General features: G+C 34.9%; 1 protein-coding gene across 8 annotated transcripts in view; it reads left to right on the plus strand.

Moving 5' to 3' along the window:
- Positions 1-20,142, plus strand: part of FAM227B (family with sequence similarity 227 member B) — a 229,275-nt gene that overhangs the window by 36,529 nt on the left and 172,604 nt on the right. For 3 of the 8 annotated variants that reach the window (XM_084970596.1, XM_021073720.2, XM_084970597.1), the window contains 2 exons: positions 3,873-3,999; positions 13,240-15,591. In XM_084970596.1, the coding sequence (XP_084826722.1) occupies positions 3,873-3,999; positions 13,240-13,385 (273 nt within the window). In that variant the 3' untranslated portion in view covers positions 13,386-15,591. Of the gene's footprint in view, positions 1-3,872; positions 4,000-12,476; positions 12,546-13,239; positions 15,592-20,142 lie in introns of those variants that run through there. The other 5 variants (XM_084970593.1, XM_021073744.2, XM_084970595.1 and 2 more) reach the window with 3 other exon arrangements.

The raw sequence follows: 20,142 nt of genomic DNA on the forward strand, positions 1-20,142 counted from the left end.
TTGTATATGATACTAGAGAATGTTCTAGTTTCATTCTTTTACATGTAGCTGTCCACTTTTCCCACCACCATTTGTTGAAGAGATTGTCTTTTATCTGTTGTGTATTTCTGCCTCCTTTGTCTTAGATTAATTGACCGTAAGTGTATGGGTTTATTTCTGTGCTTTCTATCCTGTTCCATTGATCTATATGTCTGTTTTTGTGCTAGTAGTATACTAGTTTGATTGTAGCTTTGTAGTACAGTCCTGATTCCTCCAACTCTGTTTTTCTTTCTCAAGTTTGCTTTGGCTATTTGGGGTCTTTTGTGTTTTTATATAAATTTTAAAATGTTTGATTTTAAAAGTGTGATTTATCACAGGGATGCAAGAATTTTTCAATATCTACAAATCAATCAATGTGACACACTACATTAACAAAATGAAAGATAAAAACTATATGATCATCTCAATAGATGCAGAAAAAGCTTTGGATAAAATTCAACATCCATTTATGATAAAAAATCTCCAGAAAGTGGGCTTAGAGGGAACCTACCTCAGCATGATAAAGGCCATATATGACAAACACACAGCTAACATACTCAATGGTAAAAAACTGAAAACATTTCCTCTAAGATCAGGAACAAGATAAGGATGCCCACTCTTGCTGTTTTATTCAACATAGCTTTGGAAGTCCTAACCACAGCAATCAGAGAAGAAAAAGAAATAAAAGGAAATCAAATTGTATAAGAAGTAGTAAAACTCTGTTTGCTAACATAATGCTATACATAGAAAATCCTAAAGATGCCACCAGAAAACTACTAGACTCTTCAAGGAATTTGGTAAAGTTGCAGGCTACAAAATTACTATACAGAAATATGCTGCATTTTATACCCTAACAACAAAATAGCAGAAAGATAAATTAAAGAAACAATCTCATTTCCCATCACATCAAAAGGAATAAGATACCTAGGAATAAACCTACCTAACAAGGCAAAAGACCTGTACTCTGAAAACTATAAGATGCTGATGAAAGAAAAAGAAGACGACACAAAGAGATGGAAAGATATGCCACATTCTTAGATTAGAAGAATCAGTTTTGTTAAAATGACCATTCTACCCAAGGCAATCAACAAATTCAATGCCATCCCTGTGAAATTGCCAATGGCATTTTTCATGGAATATGTATAGGTATTTGTTTACATGGTAATAGTTTGAAAACTATTGATTTATTCTAAGTATATTATTGATTTTTTTCTTATCTAAAAATTGTAATTTTTTTACTTCATTAAGCATCTTTTGATTCAAGAGGACTTAAGTTTGTGCTATGCATAAGTTATAAGCACCTGTTATAGTAAAGAACAGTGAACAAATTGATGAAACGAATGTTTATTTTACTATTTCTGACATAATAAAATTTTACTAAAATAATTTATGTTCTTGAGTAATGCAAAATGAAGATAGGAGAAATTTCACTGTGTATTTTAAAATGTAAATATCTAGCATTGCAAATAGAAGCCACAATTAAATTCTTTGTTGTATCAACATCTGTAAGTCAGCAAAAGTTCTTATGGGTAAAACCTAAAATAAAAAGCTAAACGTTCTTCATGATGAAAACATAAACAAACCTAAAACTGTTGAATATTTATGTTCAATCTTGATCTATTTCACAAACATACGCATACAGAGTTGTAGAAGGAAACCAGTAGTGACCTAGGAATAAGGAGGCTCAGCTCCATGTCTGGAACCTGCTCTTAATTACCTGGGTGATCTTGGAAAGACATTCTCTCAGTTTCACAGGCAGTTGTCCATCAGATGAAGAGGTTTATCAGACCCATAATACATGAGTTGTTTTGTAGAACACTGATGTTCTGAAAGACTAGGATTTTCTCTAATATTTAATTTATTTTATTTGCAGGAAAAATTAGTTAATAGGATTTTGGGTAATTAAATTGTTTAGAGGTGAGAAAACCATCTATTTCTCCTATCCATAATCTTTCACCTAGTCTGTCCTTTTATAGTGAGCATGTCTAGCCTATCTACATGGTTTGATGGAATCAAGCAAGCTTTAACTGAGGGCTCTTAAGAAAAGGATAAAAGATCTATTTAATGTGAACAAAGAAGGAAGGAGAGTGGCACCACTGCATATCCCCAATTCTATAATTTCTAGTCCTACATTTATGATCCAGATGTTCTCCTTTGGCATAGATGTGCCTTTTGATAGATGTATTTATAATCCTTCTCAAAGCATGACTTAATTTGTTTAAAGTCTCTGTTTTTCAGTGGCTTTTTCCAAGGAGAAATTAGAAGTCTTTTAACCAAGATTCAAAGCCTCATCTGAGAACAAAGAAAATAATACACCTTAGTTATTTCATCCCTTGACTTGTGTTCAGTCTTCTTAAACAGTGCTCCCTCTCCCAGTTTCTATGCTTGAGAACCAGGCTTCTTTCCCTACAGGTCTATTACTTCTAGAGCTGTTTAAGTAGAAATTGGAGCTTCATCTCTCATTGACTAGTTTCCATTATTTTTAACTCATTCAAACAAGTAGGGAGTTTGTTACTATTGGCTCATCTGATTTATCTTACCAAAGAAAGAGAAATCTATTATTTATGAATCAAAAAATTATCTTCAAGTCTCACTGTTCAGTACAAATCAACTGGATCTAAGCTTATTTAGTATGGTTTTTACTTCACTTCTTCCAATGTCATACAGTGATATTCCTTCACTTGACACCCTGACACTTGATTCTTTTTCCCGTAATTACTGAAAGGTAAGATACGCGCAGAAACATTTTTAACTTTGTTCAACATTTTAATTCTCCTCTAATTACTGGAAGGTGAGATATGCACAGAAAACCTTTTTCACTTTGTTCAACATTAAATATTAGTGTGCTTTTATATACCACAATTATAATATGTGATTGTTTCTGGTAGTAAAAAAATGTTCATGGTTCATTCAATAAATTTAAATATATCAGTATATATGGCATTCTCTCTTCACTTTTCCTCATCCCCAAATTATGGAGTTCTTCAAAGAATACCATCATTTACCAGTAAATCTGAGTGCTATAGGATTAAGTGGCTATATTAGTTTCCTCTTGCTGCTGTAACAAATCATCACAAACTGGGTTGCTTAAAACAACAGAAATTCATTGCCTTACAGTTATATAGGCCAGAAGTCCAAAATGAGCGTCGAGGGGGAAAAAAATCAAGGTATCAACAGGGTCAGTTTCATTAACAGACCCCTTACTAGTTAAATGACTTTACATCTAATAGAATACTGGTAGTACCATATATTTGCTGATATCTGATTGTGGGTTTCTACTTGTAGTTGTATTAACTCACCTAAACAGGCTTTAATTACTTAAAAACTTAAAAACATGCTTTTTATTCTGACCACACACACAAAAAGTGATAATTATGTGATAGAGGTGTTAGCTGATGCTATGATGGAATCATATTACAATAGTCAAAGGTATCAACATATTGTGCACCTTAACCTTACACAGTGTTACATGTCAAATATATTTCAATTAAAATATATACATATATACTTTTTATTATCATGGCCTGAAAGAGGGTGTTCTTTTTCTGAAAGAGAATATCAATTGCAAGTTTAAATGAAATGTATAATCATCGAACCTTATCTTAATTGTTAACTTCATCTTTTATCCAAATTAAACTTTTCCCCCATGTGCTAACAAAGAGTAAAATTGACAGACTTTACTTTAACTCTTCTTTATTCATATTCCTCAATCAGAGATTCAGAGAAGAACTAAATGGCCAAAATTTGCAAGCTGTAAGAAAAAAGGGACATGTATATTTCACAAATAATAATTTCTTTGCTAGTTGATATATATTATATGAAATATGAAATCATTCTGAGTCTATTTTTGATAGGTGTATCCTGATTGTTTGACACAAGCTATCTATGCAACATTCCTAGAAGCATTTCCAGAATCCAGTCATCTCTTTAATGATGAATTTAAAGAAGATCTGGGGAATAACATTTTTCTTTGGATGTCAGGTAATGACTGTCATTTAATCATTATTTTGTTAAAACTTTCGGATTGCAGTATTTTGTTTATTCTAGTCAAAAAATTTATAGTTCTTTGCCTTACAAAACATAGCATATTGATGTCTATGTTTCAAAATAATAATGCTTATTTGATGTCTTCTAAAAATAGTCATACTATTTTATATTTGGCAGACAAATATTTTAAGCTGCTTTTTTGGTTGGTGTTTTTATAGCAAATAATATTGGGTAAATTCTATAGACAACTGATTTTCTTGTAGGACATAAAATTATTAATCAGTGAAAACTTATTTTTTGAATCATGTAGTAATAGTAGTAGAACTCAAAGGCTAAAGGGAAGTAAAATTCTGTACTAGAGAATAGCTAGAGATTTAGACACTTGAGTTTAAAATTAAGGTAGAGTTTCATATTCTTTTTGAAATCTTTTTTATTCAAGTTAGTTTTATCATCAAGTGTTGAAGGTTTCCTGAGTATATATCATCTGAAAATGCAGCATTAATACTTCTTTTGCAATTTTTAATCCTTTTAATAGGTTTATATTATGTAATTCAAGAAGAACATATGTGACATATGGAGATGAGCAATAGCAATGAGCTAGTATATTTATAAGGAAATGTTTTAAAGTCCTTTGGTAAAATCCAGTGGGAGTGTCTACTTTATGCTCTTCTTATAGATTTTCAAAACATTCCATATGCAAACTGCCTGAGGTAAAGGCAAGAGCACTAATATAAATACTTTATCCTATTTAAATATCAGAATGGATAGTTTTAGCTGAAATAAACAAAAACATTTTTCTTTTATAGGATGTTTTACAAGGCTATGATTGGTAGAATTAATCTAAGGATTGAAAATTTGGTAGTTTCTCTTATTCTACCTTACAGTTCACTAATTCTTTCTTCTGTCCCCCTTCTGCTCATTCTTTTGATTTTTTTTATAATTTTATGTTAAAGTATAGTTGATTTACAATGTTGCACCAATTTCTACTGTACAGCAACATGGCTCAGTCATACACACACACAAACACACACACACACGTATATATATTCTTTATAGATATATAGATGTATAGACATATAGGTATATAGATATATAGACATAGATATATGTATATAGATATATAGATATATATTCTTTTCCCTCACAAATGGTCGATCCCAGGAGATTGGATATAGCTCTCTGTGTTCTGTGGTAGGACCTTGTTGTTTATCCATTCTAAGTGTAATAGTTTGCATCTAACAACCCAAAACTCCCAGTCCATCCCACTCGATCCCCACTCCCACACAGCAGCCACAAGTCTTTTCTCTATGTCTGTGAGTCTGTTTCTGTTTTGTAGGTAAGTTCATTTGTACCATATTTGAGATTCCACATATAAGTAATTTCATATGGTATTTGTCTTTCTCTTTCTGACTTACCTCACTTAGTGTGAGAATCTCTAGTTGCATCCATGTTGCTGCAAATGGCATTATTTCATTCTTTTTTATGGCTGAGTAGTATTCCATTGTATATATATATACTACATCTTCCTAATCCAATCATCTGTCCATTGACATTTGGGTTGTTCCCATGTCTTGGCTATTGTGAATAGAGCTGCTATGAACATGCGGGTGCATGTGTCTTTTTTAAGGAAAGATTTGTCTGGATATATGCCCAAGAATGGGAATGCTGGGTCATATGGTAGTTCTATGTATAGGTTTCTAAAGTACCTCCATACTGTTCACCATAGTGGTTATACCAGCTTACATTCCCACCAACAGCATTTGTTATTTGTGGACTTATTAATGATGGCCTTTCTAACTGGTGTGAGGTGGTATCTTGTAGTAGTTTTGATTTGCATTTCTCTGATAGTCAATGATGTTGAGCATTGTTTCATGTGCTTGTTGGCCATCTGTACGTCTTCCTTGGAAAAAGGTCTGTTCAGGTCTTTTGCCCATTTTTCCATTGGGTTTTTTGTTTTTTGCTGTTGAGTTGTGTAAGTGGCTTGTATAGAGATTAAGCCCTGGTCAGCTGCATCATTTGAAACTATTTTCTCCCATTCTGTAAGTTGTCTTGTTTTCTTTTTGGTTTCCTTTGCTGTGCAAAAGCTTGCCAGTTTGATTAGGTCCCATTGGTTTAGGTTTGCTTTTATTTCTGTTGCTTTGGGAGACTGACCTGAGAAAACATTTGTAAGGCTGATGTCAGAGAAGGTTTGGCCAATGTTCTCGTCCAGGAGTCTGATGGTGTCTTGTCTTATATTTAAGACTTTCAGCCATTTTGAGTTTATTTTTGTGCATGGTGTGAGGGTGTGTTCTAGTTTCATTGATTTGCATGCAGCTTTCCAGGTTTCCCAGCAATATTTCCTTAAAAGACTGAGTTTTTCCCATTTTATGTTCTTGCCTCCTTTGTCCAAGATTAATTGACCATAGGTGTCTCGGTTTATTTCTGGGTTCTCTATTCTGTTCCATGGGTCTGTATGTCTGTTTTGATACCAGGACCACACTGTCTTGATGACTGTGGCTTTGTAATATTGCCTGAAGTCTGGGAGAGTTATGCCTCCTGCATGGTTTGTTTTCCTCAGGATTGCTTTGGAAATTCTGGGTCTTTTGTGGTTCCATATAAATTTTTGGATTGTTTGTTGTAGTTCTGTGAAAAATGTCATGGGTAATCTGATAGGGATTGCATTGAATCTGTAGATTGCTTTGGGTACTATGGCCAGTTTTTCGAAATTAATTTTTTCCAACCCAGGAACATGGAGTATCTTTCCATCTTTTTACATCCTTCTTTAATTTCCTTGATTAGTGTTTTATAGTTCTCAGCAGATGAGTCCTTTACCTCCTGGGTCAGGTGTATTCCCAGGTATTTGACTTTTGTGGGTGCAATTTTAAAGGTTATTTATCATATTTTAGCATTCCTTTTGTAATATTTCATTGTTAGTATACAGAAATGCGACTGATTTTTGAATGTTAATCTTATGTCCTGCTTCTTTGCTGAATTTGTTGATCAATTCAAGCAGTTTTTGGGTTGAGTCCTTGGGGTTTTCTATATATAGTATCATGTCATCTGCATACAGTGACAGTTTTACCTCTTCTCTTCCTATTTGGATGCCTTTTATTTCTTTGGTTTGTCTGATTGCTGTGGCGAGGACTTCCAGTACTATGTTGAATAACAGTGGTGAGAGTGGGCATCCCTGTCTTGTTCCAGATTTTAGTGGGAAGGCTTTCAGCTCTTCTCCATTGAGTATTATATTTGCTGTGGGTTTGTCATGAATGGCTTTGGTTATGTTAAGGTATGTTCCCTCTATACCCACTTTGGCAGGGGTCTTGTTCATGAATGGATGTTGGACTTTGTCCAATGCTTTTTCTGCATCTGTTGAGATGATCATGTGGTTTTTGACTTTTCTTTTTTGAATGTAGTGTATGATGTTGATTGATTTGCGCATGTTGAACCATCTTTGTGCACCTGGGATGAATCCCACCTGGTCGTGGTGTATGATCTTTTTGATATGTTGTTGGATTCGGTTGGCTAAGATTGCTGTGAATTTTTGCATCTGTATTCATCAAAGATATTGGCCTATAGTTTTCTTTTTTGGTGGTATCTTTGTCTGGTTTTGGAATTAGGGTGATGGCATCATAGAATGTCGTTAGGAGTACTCTTCCTTCTTCAACCTTTTTTTTTTTTTTTTTTGGCTTTTTGCCTCTTATAGGGCCACTTCCAGTGGCATATGGAGATTCCCAGGCTGGGGGTCTAATCAGAGCTGTAGCCGCTGGCCTACACCAGAGCCACAGCTACACGGGATCCGCACTGCGTCTGCAACCTACACCACAGCTCACGTCAACGCCGGATTGTTAACCCACTGAGCAAGGGCAGGGACCGAACCCGCAACCTCTTGGTTCCTAGTCGGATTTGTTAATCAATGCATCACGATGGGAACGCTTCAATCTTTTGAAAAAGTTTAAGGAGGGTGGGTATACGTTCCTCTTTGTATGTTTGGTAGAATTCACCTGTGAATCCATCTGGTCCTGGACTTTTATTTGTAGGGAGTGTTTTTATGACAAAGTCAATTTCATTTCTAGTGATCAGTCTGTTCTATTGATCTATTTCTTCTTGATTCAATTCTGGAAGGCTGTAAGTCTCTAGAAAGTTGTCCATTTCTTCAAGCTTGTCAAATTTGTTGGCTTACAATTGTTCATAGCATTCTCTCATGGTTTTTTGTATTTCTGCAGTATCCACTGTGACTTCACCTTTTTCATTTCTGATTTTATTTATTTGTGCTTTTTCTCTCCTCTTCTTGATGAGTCTAGCCAGAGGGTTGTCAATTTTGTTTACCTTTTCAAAGAACCAGCTCTTGGTTTCATTGATTGCTTCTATTGTTTTGTTAATCTCTATTTTATTGATTTCCTCTTTGATCTTTATGATTTCCTTCCTTCTGCTGACTCTAGGTTTTGTTTGTTCTTGTTTTTCTAATTCATTTAGGTGCTGGGTTAAGTTGTCAATTTGAGATATTTCTTCTTTTTTGAGAAAGGCCTGTATTGCTCTGAATTTCCCTCTGAGCACTGCTTTTGTGGCATCCTCTAGATTTTGAATGGATGTGTCTTCATTTTCATTTGTCTCTAGGTATTTTTTAACTTCCTTCTTGATTTCCTCACTGACCCATTGGTTTTTTAGTAGCATGTTGTTTAGTGTCCATGTAGTAGGCTTCTTCTCATTTCTTTTCCTGTGGTTGATTTCTGTTTTCATGCCATTGTCATCAGAGAAGATACCTGAGATAACTTCTATGATCTTAAATTTGTTGAGGTTAGCTTTGTGCTCCAGTATGTGATCAATTCTTGAGAATGTTCCATGTGTACTTGAGAAGAATGTATATTCTGATTTTTTTGGGCTGTAATGTCCTGAAAATGTTGATTAAGTCTAACTTTTCTATTGTGCCATTTAGGGTCTGTGTTGCCTTATTGATTTTCTGTCTAGAGGATCTGTCCATTGATATAAGTGGGTGTTAATGTCTCCAACTATGATTGTATTCACATGAGTTTCTCCTTTTATGTCTGCATTTGTTGTCAGTATCTAGGTGCTCCTATATTAGGGGCATATATATTGATGATTGTAATATCATCTTCTTGAATGGATCCTTTAACCATTAAATGCCCTTGTTTGTCTTTCTTTATGGCCTTTGTTTTAAAGTCTATTTTGTCTGATATGAGTATTTTACCTCCTGCTTTCCTGTCTTGTCCTTGGTCATGAAATATCTTTTCCCATCCCCTCACTTTCAATCTATATGTGACCTTTGCTCTAAGGTGAGTTTCTTTTAAGTAGCAGATTAAAGGTCTTTGCTTTTTTATCCAATCTGCCACTCTGTGTTGCTTGATTGGAGCATTCAGTCCATTGACATTTAAGGTGATTATTGATAGATACTTATTTATTGCCATTTTAAACCTTGTTTTCCAGTTTATTTTATATTTCTCTTTTCTTCTTTTCTTTTTTTGGTTGGATGGTTTGCATCTATTTTATGCTTGAGTACTTTTCTGTTTTTGTGAATGTAACATTCAATTTGGATTTGCAGTTTCCCTGTTTTTTCAGCACATTAAGCCCTTCCTATATATGCTTGCTTTTGCCTGATAGTCATATAGGCTCAGACAAATCATTAAAATAAAAAAAGAATCTATATTTTCTTATTTTCCTTCCCCATCCTTTTGATTTTTTTTTAACATCTTCATGTTTAGATTTGTATACTGGCTTATTTAATGACTTCTTTCCCATTGTGGTTTCCTCCATCCTAATCCCTCTTTTTCTCTTTTCTCTCTCTCTCTCTCTTTTTTTAATTTAGAGAAGCCCTTTCAGTATTTCTTTTAGAATGGGTTTGGTATTGCTCTACTCTTTTAGTTTTTGTTTGTTGGAGAAATTCTTTATTTCCCCTTCTATTTTAAATGATATTCTTGTGGGATAGAGTATTCTAGGTTGCAAATTTTTTCCTTTCAGCACTTTAAATGTATCTTGCCACTCCCTTCTGGCCTGTAACATTTCTGTAGAGAAATCAGCTTATAGCCTTATGGGGGTTCCCTTATAATTAATGCTTTGCTTTTTTCTTGCAGCCTTTAGAATCCTCTCTTTATCTTTAACTTTTGCCGTTTTTATTACAATATGTCTTTGTGTGGTCCTGTTTAGGTTCAACTTGTTTGTGGCCCTTTGTGCTTCCTGTATCTTGATATCAGTTTCTTTTAGATTTGAAAAGTTTTCAGCCATCATTTCTTCAAATACATTTTCAATCCCCTTTCTTTTTCTTTTCCTTCTCAAAATCTTATTATTTGTGATTGGCCTGCTTTATATTATCCCATAGATCTCTTATATTGCTTTCATGTTTTTTTCATTTGGTTTTCTGTCTGCTGTCCTGATTGGGTGATTTCCATTAGTCACTAATTCATTCCTCTGCATTATTCATTCTGCTCTTCAGTGACTTTAGCTCAGTTTGCATATCCAAATGAATTTTTAATTTTTCCTGACTCCTCCATATATTTTCTAGTTCCTTTCTAAAGGAATCTACCATTACTGTTAATATCTCTCTTAATTACTTTATAGTCAGCCTTAATTCCTTCAGTATTTTCACTGTCCCCCTTTTGAGCTCAATGTCTGCCAGACGGCAGAGGTCTGTTTCTTTGTTGACTGCTTTAGGTGAATTCTCCTGTTGATTTAACTGAGAATGGTTTCTGAGCTTCTTCATTTTGCTTGTGTTTTCCTTTTTCTATGAGTTTGGGGAAGCCAAACTGTAGTCTTGCAAGGGTACTTCTATGCAAGAGTACCCTTTTGTATTTTGAAGGGGGGGGTTACTATTTATTTTTTGTGTGGGAGTTTGAATATTTGCTGTGTCTTTCTTTGGTGTGGGCAGGCTGTTATCCCCAGGATGCTCAGTGTGTTTTCAGGGAGAAGGAGGCAATGGGTAGGGCCAGCAGTCAGTGCCTGGTTGTTGGACTCCCAACAGCAGCAAGGACCTACAGGAAGTTGGCACAGGCTACTCCTAGTTTCAAGGTCCTGGGAAGTGGTAATGAGCTCTAGGCATATATACAAGGTGACCAGAACAGCAGGGAGCATGAGTTCCCAGGAGAGCAACAATAGCTTGTGTTTGATTGCAATGCCCTCCTCTGAGGTGATCAGAACCACAGGTGGTGCCTGTTCAGGGATCCCTACTGGGAGCAGGCCATGACCATCTCTGGAGTCAGTGATAACTGTGGTAGTTTGCCCCTCCCACCTATAGACTATGCATGAGGCAACCTATCTCACTTAGCCCACGTATGAGGTGTTTCACAGGCTGCTCCTAGCTGCAGGATCCTGGGCAGTGACAGAGATCAGGCATGTGGGTACTGCCTGGAATGTTTGGCAGTGGCAGCAGCAGGGAGGGTGTGTTCCCGGAGTTGCAAGAGCACCGACAGGTGGTGTTTGGTCATAATGCCCTCCTCTGTGGTGCCTTTTAGTTAAATGGGGCTTCAAGTGATTTTTCTTCAGGTAAAATGACTTGGGCCATGCCCACCTTTGGGAATCAGGGATAACTGCAGTGGTTTGCCCCTGACACCTGCAGACCACAGAAGAAGCACCCTGTCCCATTTAAGCCACACAGGAGGTGCTGCACCAGCTGCTCCTAGTTGTAGGATCTTGGGAAGGGACAGTAACCAAGTGTCTGGCCACTGCCCAGAGCGTTTGGCAGTGGCAGCTGCAGGGTGGGTGTGTTCCGAGGGGAGTGAGAGCAATAGCATACGGTGCTTGGTGGCAGTGCCCTCTTTTTTTCTTTTTTGCCAACCTCTGAAGTGACCAGGTCACAGGTGGAGCCCACTCACAGGCCCCAAGTGGTGGCAAACCACGCCTCCCTCTGCCCTCTGAGATGACTGTCGCAGTCTGTCCCTGTCACCTGTAGATGGTGCAAGAGGCACCACATCGGACTTATCCTCCTTGTGCCCTTCACCCACACAATAGGTGCCTGGCCACTGGTAGCCTGCACAAGAAGACCTAATCTCTCCTAAATGAGCAAGAGGCTTCTTGCAGCTAGTACCCTCTGCAGAGCTGCCCTGCAGGCATGCACACGCTTGGAGCAGGGAGTTTCCTACGGCGGCCCTCCTCCTCTTCCCTCCCCAGCAATGGTGCCTTTCCTCTCCTGCAGGTCCAGACCTTCTCCCATTTTCCCTTTGCTGTGGCGTTCTCCTCCTTAGCCCATGGTGCACTGCTCCTTAGCCCCTCCTGCCATCCCCAGTTCTCTCCCCAAATGTCTCAGGCTGTGGTGTCTGGGTTCGTAGTTCAGATGATCTGTGCAGCTCTCACTCTGCTTTGCTGTTCTCTGTCCAGCTGCTGTGCTTTTCTCAGCGACTGTGAGGTCCCGCCAACTTAGCTGGTCTTTAGTCAGTTAGGTGGCTTCCCAGGAGGTGGGTTCCTTTTCTCCTGCACAGCTCCCTTCATGAATGCTAGTCACATCCTGATTTCTTTTCTCTCTCTTTTTTTTCTTTTGTTCTACCCAGTTATGTCAAGAGTTTCATGCCCTCTTTGGAGGTTTAAGTTCTTCTGCCAGCATTCAGTTGATGTTCTGTGTGAGTAGTTTTACATGGAGATGTGTTTTTTTGATGTGTTTGTGGGAGAAGGTGTGTGCGACCTCTTATTCCTCTGCCATCTTGCTCTGCTTCCAAAAGTGGAAATTTTTAAATGGAATTTATTTTTATTACTTCTAACCTACTATAATTGATTCATAAACATTATTTTTAAAATAATAGGAGAGACAGATAGGTAACATTTTAAAACAATAATCTGCTATGCTCAGAGTCAATCACTTTAGCATTTAAGCTATAGACACATATACATATAAGATAAAATTGTCCTTCACATGAAAACATATTGTAATTGCTTTTATATGTTAACAAATAGTTACAAGGCAACTTTTAATAGATAACTCATGATCTACTATATGGATGTACTGTTGTTGGTTATTTAGGTCCTTTCCAAGTTTTCACAATAATTAATCACCCTTTATGTTCATATATGAATTTAGGTGATCTCTATGAGTCAGAAGGGTACATGCCAAGTTTATCTCTTTTCTAATTCTCTTTCTTATATGATAAGACCTTAATATTTCTATGTAGAGCTTCCTTCATTTGAAACTTGAGACAGTCCTCACAGGACTCTTGTGAGAAAAAAAATGTATGATACTCACTTAAAAGGCTTTGACAAATTAAAAGATATTTTTAAAATCTCAATTTCTTTGCCTAAATATACATTTTATGTTAACAGGTTTAAAACCTCAAAAAGGCTTTTGGACCCACTGGAAACTGAAGGACCTCACCACAACAACCATTCATGGTAGCAAGAAAACACCTTCAAACTCTATAAAAGACAGGATTGCAAGAAGTCAAGAACGCATATCAAATTGTAAGTAAATTTATTACATACTGCAGAATGAAATAGCCAAAACCAAGTATGTGTTTATTTATTTGTCAGAATTTTCTAATTTATTTTTTGGTGAGGTACTTAAAATAACTCATAGATTGGTGCTATAGTAATTTGAATATTGCTTTACCTTTTAGTTTTTCATTATAAAAGTGGTACATGTTTAAGTCATTTTCTCATTTGCATATTTTTACATTGCTTTGGAGGAACTTGTAGGTTTACTATAAATATTCTTCTTAGCCATATTGCTAGCTGGTTAATAGTATGTTTAATTGACCGATGAGTTTAAAATTTTTATTCATTAAATTGAAACACTGTCTTTTGTAGAGTTTCAGTTTTGTGGAATGTTTGTCAGGACAATTTTTTTTAAATCTATCTTTTTTTCCTAGTACTTTTTAGTTTCCGTGTTTTATTCAACTCTTTAATCCACTTGGGATTTATTTTGTTATAAAGGAAGTAGTTGTGTTCCAGTAATTTGTTTTTTTCCAAATGCTTATTTCTTAAATAGTCCACCTACATACTACTTGAAATACCAGTTCACATGGATATATTTTCATATTCTCTTCTACCTGCCAAATTCCTGTACCAGGACCAAATTTCTCAATAACTCTACGTTAATAAGCCTTTTAAGGCAAGTCTACTTCTCTCTTGTTTATATTATGTTTCCAATGCTAAACATAGGTCTGGTGCTCAGGTCTTATTTCTGACCAATTAAATTAAAATCTCAGGCTCAATATTTTTTAAAGCTACCCAGATAATTTCAACAAGCAGACAAAGTTAAGAACTATTAGTGTAGAGGGAAATATCTTTCTATCCTGCTTCTTTATATAGATCAGGGGAAGGAGGAACTTACCTCTTCTTCTGAAAGCTGCTTTTCAGTTCATTTCTGATTCTAAAATTATTTAATTAACTACTGTTTCTCTGATTAATACTTTGATTTTCCTCCTACTCTTACCTCCATAGATACTATCCTGTCTGATTTCTGTCTTTTGGTAGTTATGAGAAATTTATTGTTTATTAATGTCACCCTAATTTTTATAAAACTTCTTACATATTTGTTTTTTTGGATGGCAAGAGAAGTATTCCACTATCTTGCCCAGTCTTAAATAACTGTTTTGGCTTCTTAGTCTCATATGTGAATAAAAACTTGGTTGAGTATAAAATTAAGGAGGTTTGGAGGAGCTTTTTACTTTGTTAAATTTTTAACTTCAGAAAATTGGTAGAGTAGTATAAGGAACTCCCAAATATCTTTTATCCACTAATTGTTGTAATTTGTTCTATTTGTTTTACATTCTCTCTCTCTTTTTTAATATAAGCATTTAAATCTATAAATTTCCCTAAGTACCATTTCACCTACCTTCTGAAAATTTAGATTATGTTGTATTTTTGTTATCATTTAATTCAAAATATTTTCTAATACCCAGTATAATTCCTATTTTGATACATGGATTATTTAGATATTTAATATTATTTAATTTTTAAATATTCAGAGTTTTTCTAGATACCTTATAGTTACTGATTTCTAATTTTATAAATACTGTGGTCTGAAAATATACTCTGTACAATATTTTGCAGTTATTGATACTTGTGTTATGGTATAGTTCATGGTCTATCTTGGCGAACATTCCCTATGCTCATGAGAAGAATGTGTTTCTGCAACTGTTGCAGAAATCTCAATTCGATCAACATGGTTGATAGTGATACTCAGATTTTACATATCAAGTTTCAGTAAACTGTAGCCTGTATATCAAGTCTAGCCTGAAGCCAGTTTTTATACATCCTCAGCTAAGAATGGTTTTTACATTTTTAAGAATTGTTAAAAATAAATAAATAAAGACTATATCACAGAAATCTCATGTGGCCCACAAAGCCCAAAATATTGACTATCTGGACCTTAATAGAAAAGTTTGCTAATTCCAGTCCCATCTCTTTATGATATTTGATTGTTCTATTAATTATTGAAAGGGAATGTTAAAATCTCCAACTACAATTGTGGAATTATCTAGTTCTCCCCTTAATTCTGTTGATTTTTTATTTATGTGTTTTTAAATTATTGGACACATACACATTTATTATTATTATGTTTTCCTTTTAACCATTTACCTGTGAAATGTTTCTTTGTATATATGGTAATTCTTCTACTATTGAGTTCTATTTTGTCTGATATTAATAAAGCCACTTCAGCTTTCTTATGCATGCGATTTGTTTAGTGTCAGTTTCCCATTTTACTTACAACCTGTTCATGTTTTTAGGTTTAAAGTGTATTTCTTGTAAACAACCTATAGTCAAATATTGGTTTATTTAGTTTTTCAATTTCTTCCTTTTAATTGGAGTGCTTCATTTACATTCAGTGTAATTATTGATATGGTTAGGTTTGTTTTTATTATATTTGTTCCTGTTTGTTTTCAGTTTTATCCCCCTCTTCTCCACATCCCTTTCCTGTCTTCATTTAATTAATCAAATATTTTTAGTATTCCATTTTAATTCATCTATTGGCTATTTGCCCATACCTCTTTGGGTTTGTTTTTTGTTTTTTTTTGTTTTTTGAGATTACCTTGGTGATTATAATATATATCTTTAAATTATTAAAATACTACTTAAAGTTAACGTTGTCCTACTTCACTAAAAATGTAGGAACTTGGGGCAGGATAGTTATATGTACTCCCCTTTTTCTTTTCTGCTATTATTGTCATATATATTAGACATTCACTACATGAATAATGGCCTCATGTTATGTAGTGTTAAGATTTTTTATTTGTCACTACATGATTTATTTGTGCTTTATTGAGATCTAATTGATATGCAATAAAAGACATATTTAGAATGCAAAATTTGATAAGATGACATATGTAGAAACTCATGAAACTATCACAGCTTTCATGATGGGAAACCCACTATTCCTGAAAATTCCTTAGTCTTTTTTGCAATTTCTCCCTCTTTCTCAAACCCTAGGCGATTACTCATGTGATTTTTGTCATTACAGGTTGGTTTGCCTTTCCTGGGATTTTATATAAATGGGATGAATCATAGAATAAGTGCTATCTTTTATCTGGCATTTTTGGTCTACGTAGTTATTTTGAGATTTATTAATCTTATTGCTTATGTTAATAGTTTGTTCCCTTGTATTGCTGAGTAATAGTCCATAGTAAGGATATACCATGATTTGTTTATCCATTCACATGTTAGTAGATGTTTGCATTGTTTCCAGTATTTAGCTATTATAAATAAAGCTACTGTGAACATTCATGTACAAACCTTTGTATAAGTACAGGATTCCATTTATCTTTGGTAAAGATCTAGTAGAGGAAGACTGCTTACTATGGTAAATATATATATATACACACACACGTATATATATATATATATATATAAAACACTTTAGAAATTGCTTATCCACTTATCCAAAATTACACATTCTTCCAGTATACAAGTTATAGTTACCCTACTTTCTCACTAACACTTTTTAATTTTAGTCATTCTTGTTGTTATGTACTGGTATTTAGTTAGGTTTTGTTTTAAGTCCTCTAATGACTAAGTATGATGAGCTTCTTTTCATGTGCTTCTTTGCCATATGTATATCTTTGCTGAAGTATGTTTCTCTTTTGGCTATTTGTATTTGGGATGTTTGTCTTCTTTTTATTCTGTTATAAGAATTCTTTATATATTCTAGACATAAATCCTTTAACAATCCTGTACAAATATTCTCTTATAGTTTGTGCTCTTTTGTGTCATATTGAAGACTTTGGGAGTTCCCCGTTGTGGCTCAGCAGGTTAAGAACACAACATAGTGTCCATGAGGATGCAGGTTTGATCCCATGCCTTGCCCAATGGATTAAGGATCCAGAATTGCCACAAGCTGTGGCATAGGTTCCAAATGCAGCTTAGATCAGGTGTTGCCTTGGCTGTGGCATAGGCCTTCAATTGCAGCTCCAATTCGACCCCTTGCCTAGGAACTTCCATATGCTGCAGATATGGCCATAAAAAGAAAAGAAAAAAAAATGTAAGGATTTTTTTGTGAAACCCAACTTTCCCAAGATTTTCTCCCATATTTTCTTCTACAAATTTTATAGTATATAATTTTATAGTTTATAATTGTAGTTCTAACATTTAGTTCTCTAATTCATTTTGAGTAATTTTTGAAAATTATGTTAAATAAGCATTGCGGATCATTTTTTCCTATTATTTTCTTTATTAAAGTATAATTGATTTACAGTGTTGTACCAATCTCTGCTGAACAGCAAAGTGACTCAGTCATACATACATACACATTCCCTTTCTTATATTATCCTCCTTCATGTCTATCTCCAGAGACTGTATGTAGTTCTCTGTGCTATATAGCAGGACCTTATTGTTTATCCATTCTAAATGTAATAGTTTGCATCTACTAACCTCAAACTCCCAGTCCATTCCACTCCTTCTCCACTCCCCCTTGGCAACCACAAGACTATTTTCTATGTTTGTGAGTCTGTTTCTGTTTTCCAGATAGGTTCTTTGTGTGCCATATTTTAAATTCTACATATAAGTGATATCATATGATATTTGTCTTTCTCTTTCGGACCTACTTCACTTAGTATGAGACTCTCTAGGTACATCCATGTTGCTACAAATGGCATTATTCTGTTCTTTTTATGGCTGACTAGTATTCCATTGTATGTATGTGCCACATTTTCTGTATCCATTCATCTGTCAATGGACATTTAGGTTATTTACATGTCTTGGCTATTGTGAATAATGCTGCTATGAACATACAGGTGCATGTATCTTTTTGAATGATACTCAGGATCACTTTAGCAGTCCTGGTCTTTTATTTTTCCATATACATTTTTGGATTATTTGTTCCAGTTCTATGAAAAATGTCATGGGTGATTTAATAGTGATTGCATTAAATCTGTAGATTTCTTTGAGTAGTGTGGTCACTTTAACAATATTAATTCTTCCACACCAGGAGCATGGGGTATCTTTCCATTTCTTTGAACTGAGAATCAATTTTTTGCACAATATTCCAAGCACCATTCATCGAAAAAACTATCCTTTGCCCATTGTTTATCTTGAAAACTTTGTCAAAAAACCATTTGAGAGAGTTCTCATTGTGGTGCAGTAGAAATGAATCTGACTAGGAACAATGAGGTTCAATCCTTGGTCGCACCGAGTGGGTTAAGCATTCAGTGATGCCTTAAGCTATGGTATAGGTTGCAGACGTGGCTTGGATCCCAGGTTGCTATGGCTGTGGTGTAGGCTGGCAGCTGTAGCTCCGATTTGACCCCTAGCCTAGGAACCTCCATATGCTGCAGGTGCAGCCCCCCTGAAAAAAAAAAAGGAAAAAAAAAACATTTGATCATATGTTGATTGGTCTATGTCTGTACTCTGAATTTTGTTTCAGTGATGCCAATACCGAACTACCTTGATAACTAGTTTTACAATATATCTTGAAGTCAGGTAATGTTAAGTTCTCTTACTTTGTTCTTTTAAATAATTATTTTGTCTATTCAGATTCGTTTCATTTCTCTATAGTTTTTTAAATGCCGTCGGTTTTCAAAGTATATTCTCTGGAATGTTAGTTGGAATTTTGTTGAATCTATCAACTCTGGGAGCGTTAACATCTTAGCAATATTGAGTTTTTTAATCTAGAAACATAAAATATCTCCACATTTATTTAAAACTTCTTTCATTTATCTCAGCAATATTTTCTAGTTTTTACTGTATAGATGTTGTGCCTATTTCTTTTTTTCTTTTTCTTTCTTTCTTTCTTTTTTTTTTTTTTTTTGTCTTTTTGTCTTTTTGCCTTTTCTAGAGCCGCTCCCGTGGCATATGGAGCTTCCCAGGCTATGGGTTGAATCAGAGCTGTAGCCTCCGGCCTATGCCAAAGCCATAGCAACGCGGGATCCAAGCTGCTTCTGTAACCTACACCACAGCTCACGGCAACGCCGGATCCTTAACCCACTGAGTGAGGCCAGGAACCGAACCTGCAACCTCATGGTTCCTAGTTGGATTCGTCAACCACTGTGCCACAATGGGAACTCCATATTTCTAAAATAACATTCATATGATATTTTAATTTCTATTTCTGATTGTTCACTGCTAATATATAGAAAACACTATAGAAAAATGTTTTGATCTTACTAAATTGCCTATTAGTTCTAGTAGACATTTTACATTTCTTAGGATTTTCTTCTTGGACAATCATGTCATCTGATTGTCTGAGAATAAAGAACATTTTACTCCTTGCTTTTCAATCTACATGCCTTTTATTTCTTTTACTAGCCTATGGCTAGGTTCTCTAAGAAGATGTTGATTAAAAGTAGTGAAAGTAGACATCTTGCCCTTCCTGATCTTAGAGGGAAAGTGTTAGGTTACTTACCTTTAAACAGATTTTGGCACAAGGTTTTTATAGATGTCTTTTATCAGGTTGTGGTAGTTTCATTTTCTTCCTAGTTTGAAAAGAGATTTTTAATTGTCATTGTTTGTTTTTTTAACAAACAGATGTAGGGTTTTGACAGATGCTTTTTAGCATCTCCTGAGATGAAAATACTGTTTGTCTTTTAATATAGTAAATTACATTGATAGATTTTTCAAATATTAACCCAACCTTTCATTCCTGGAGTAAATTCCATTTGGCTATTGTGTATTAACCTTTTCATGTGCTACTGAATTCAGTTTGCTAAAATTTTGTTTTCTTTTCCTGTACTATCCTGTCTCATTTTAGTAGTAAGTGTAATGTTCCTTCCTTTTCTCTTTTCTAAATGAGTT

Source organism: Sus scrofa, chromosome 1 (genome assembly GCF_054392235.1).
Source record: "Sus scrofa isolate SSC_HxYL_T2T_F1_AM1 chromosome 1, Sscrofa_HxYL_maternal_Yorkshire_Landrace_v2.0, whole genome shotgun sequence".
Classification (NCBI taxonomy): domain Eukaryota; kingdom Metazoa; phylum Chordata; class Mammalia; order Artiodactyla; family Suidae; genus Sus; species Sus scrofa.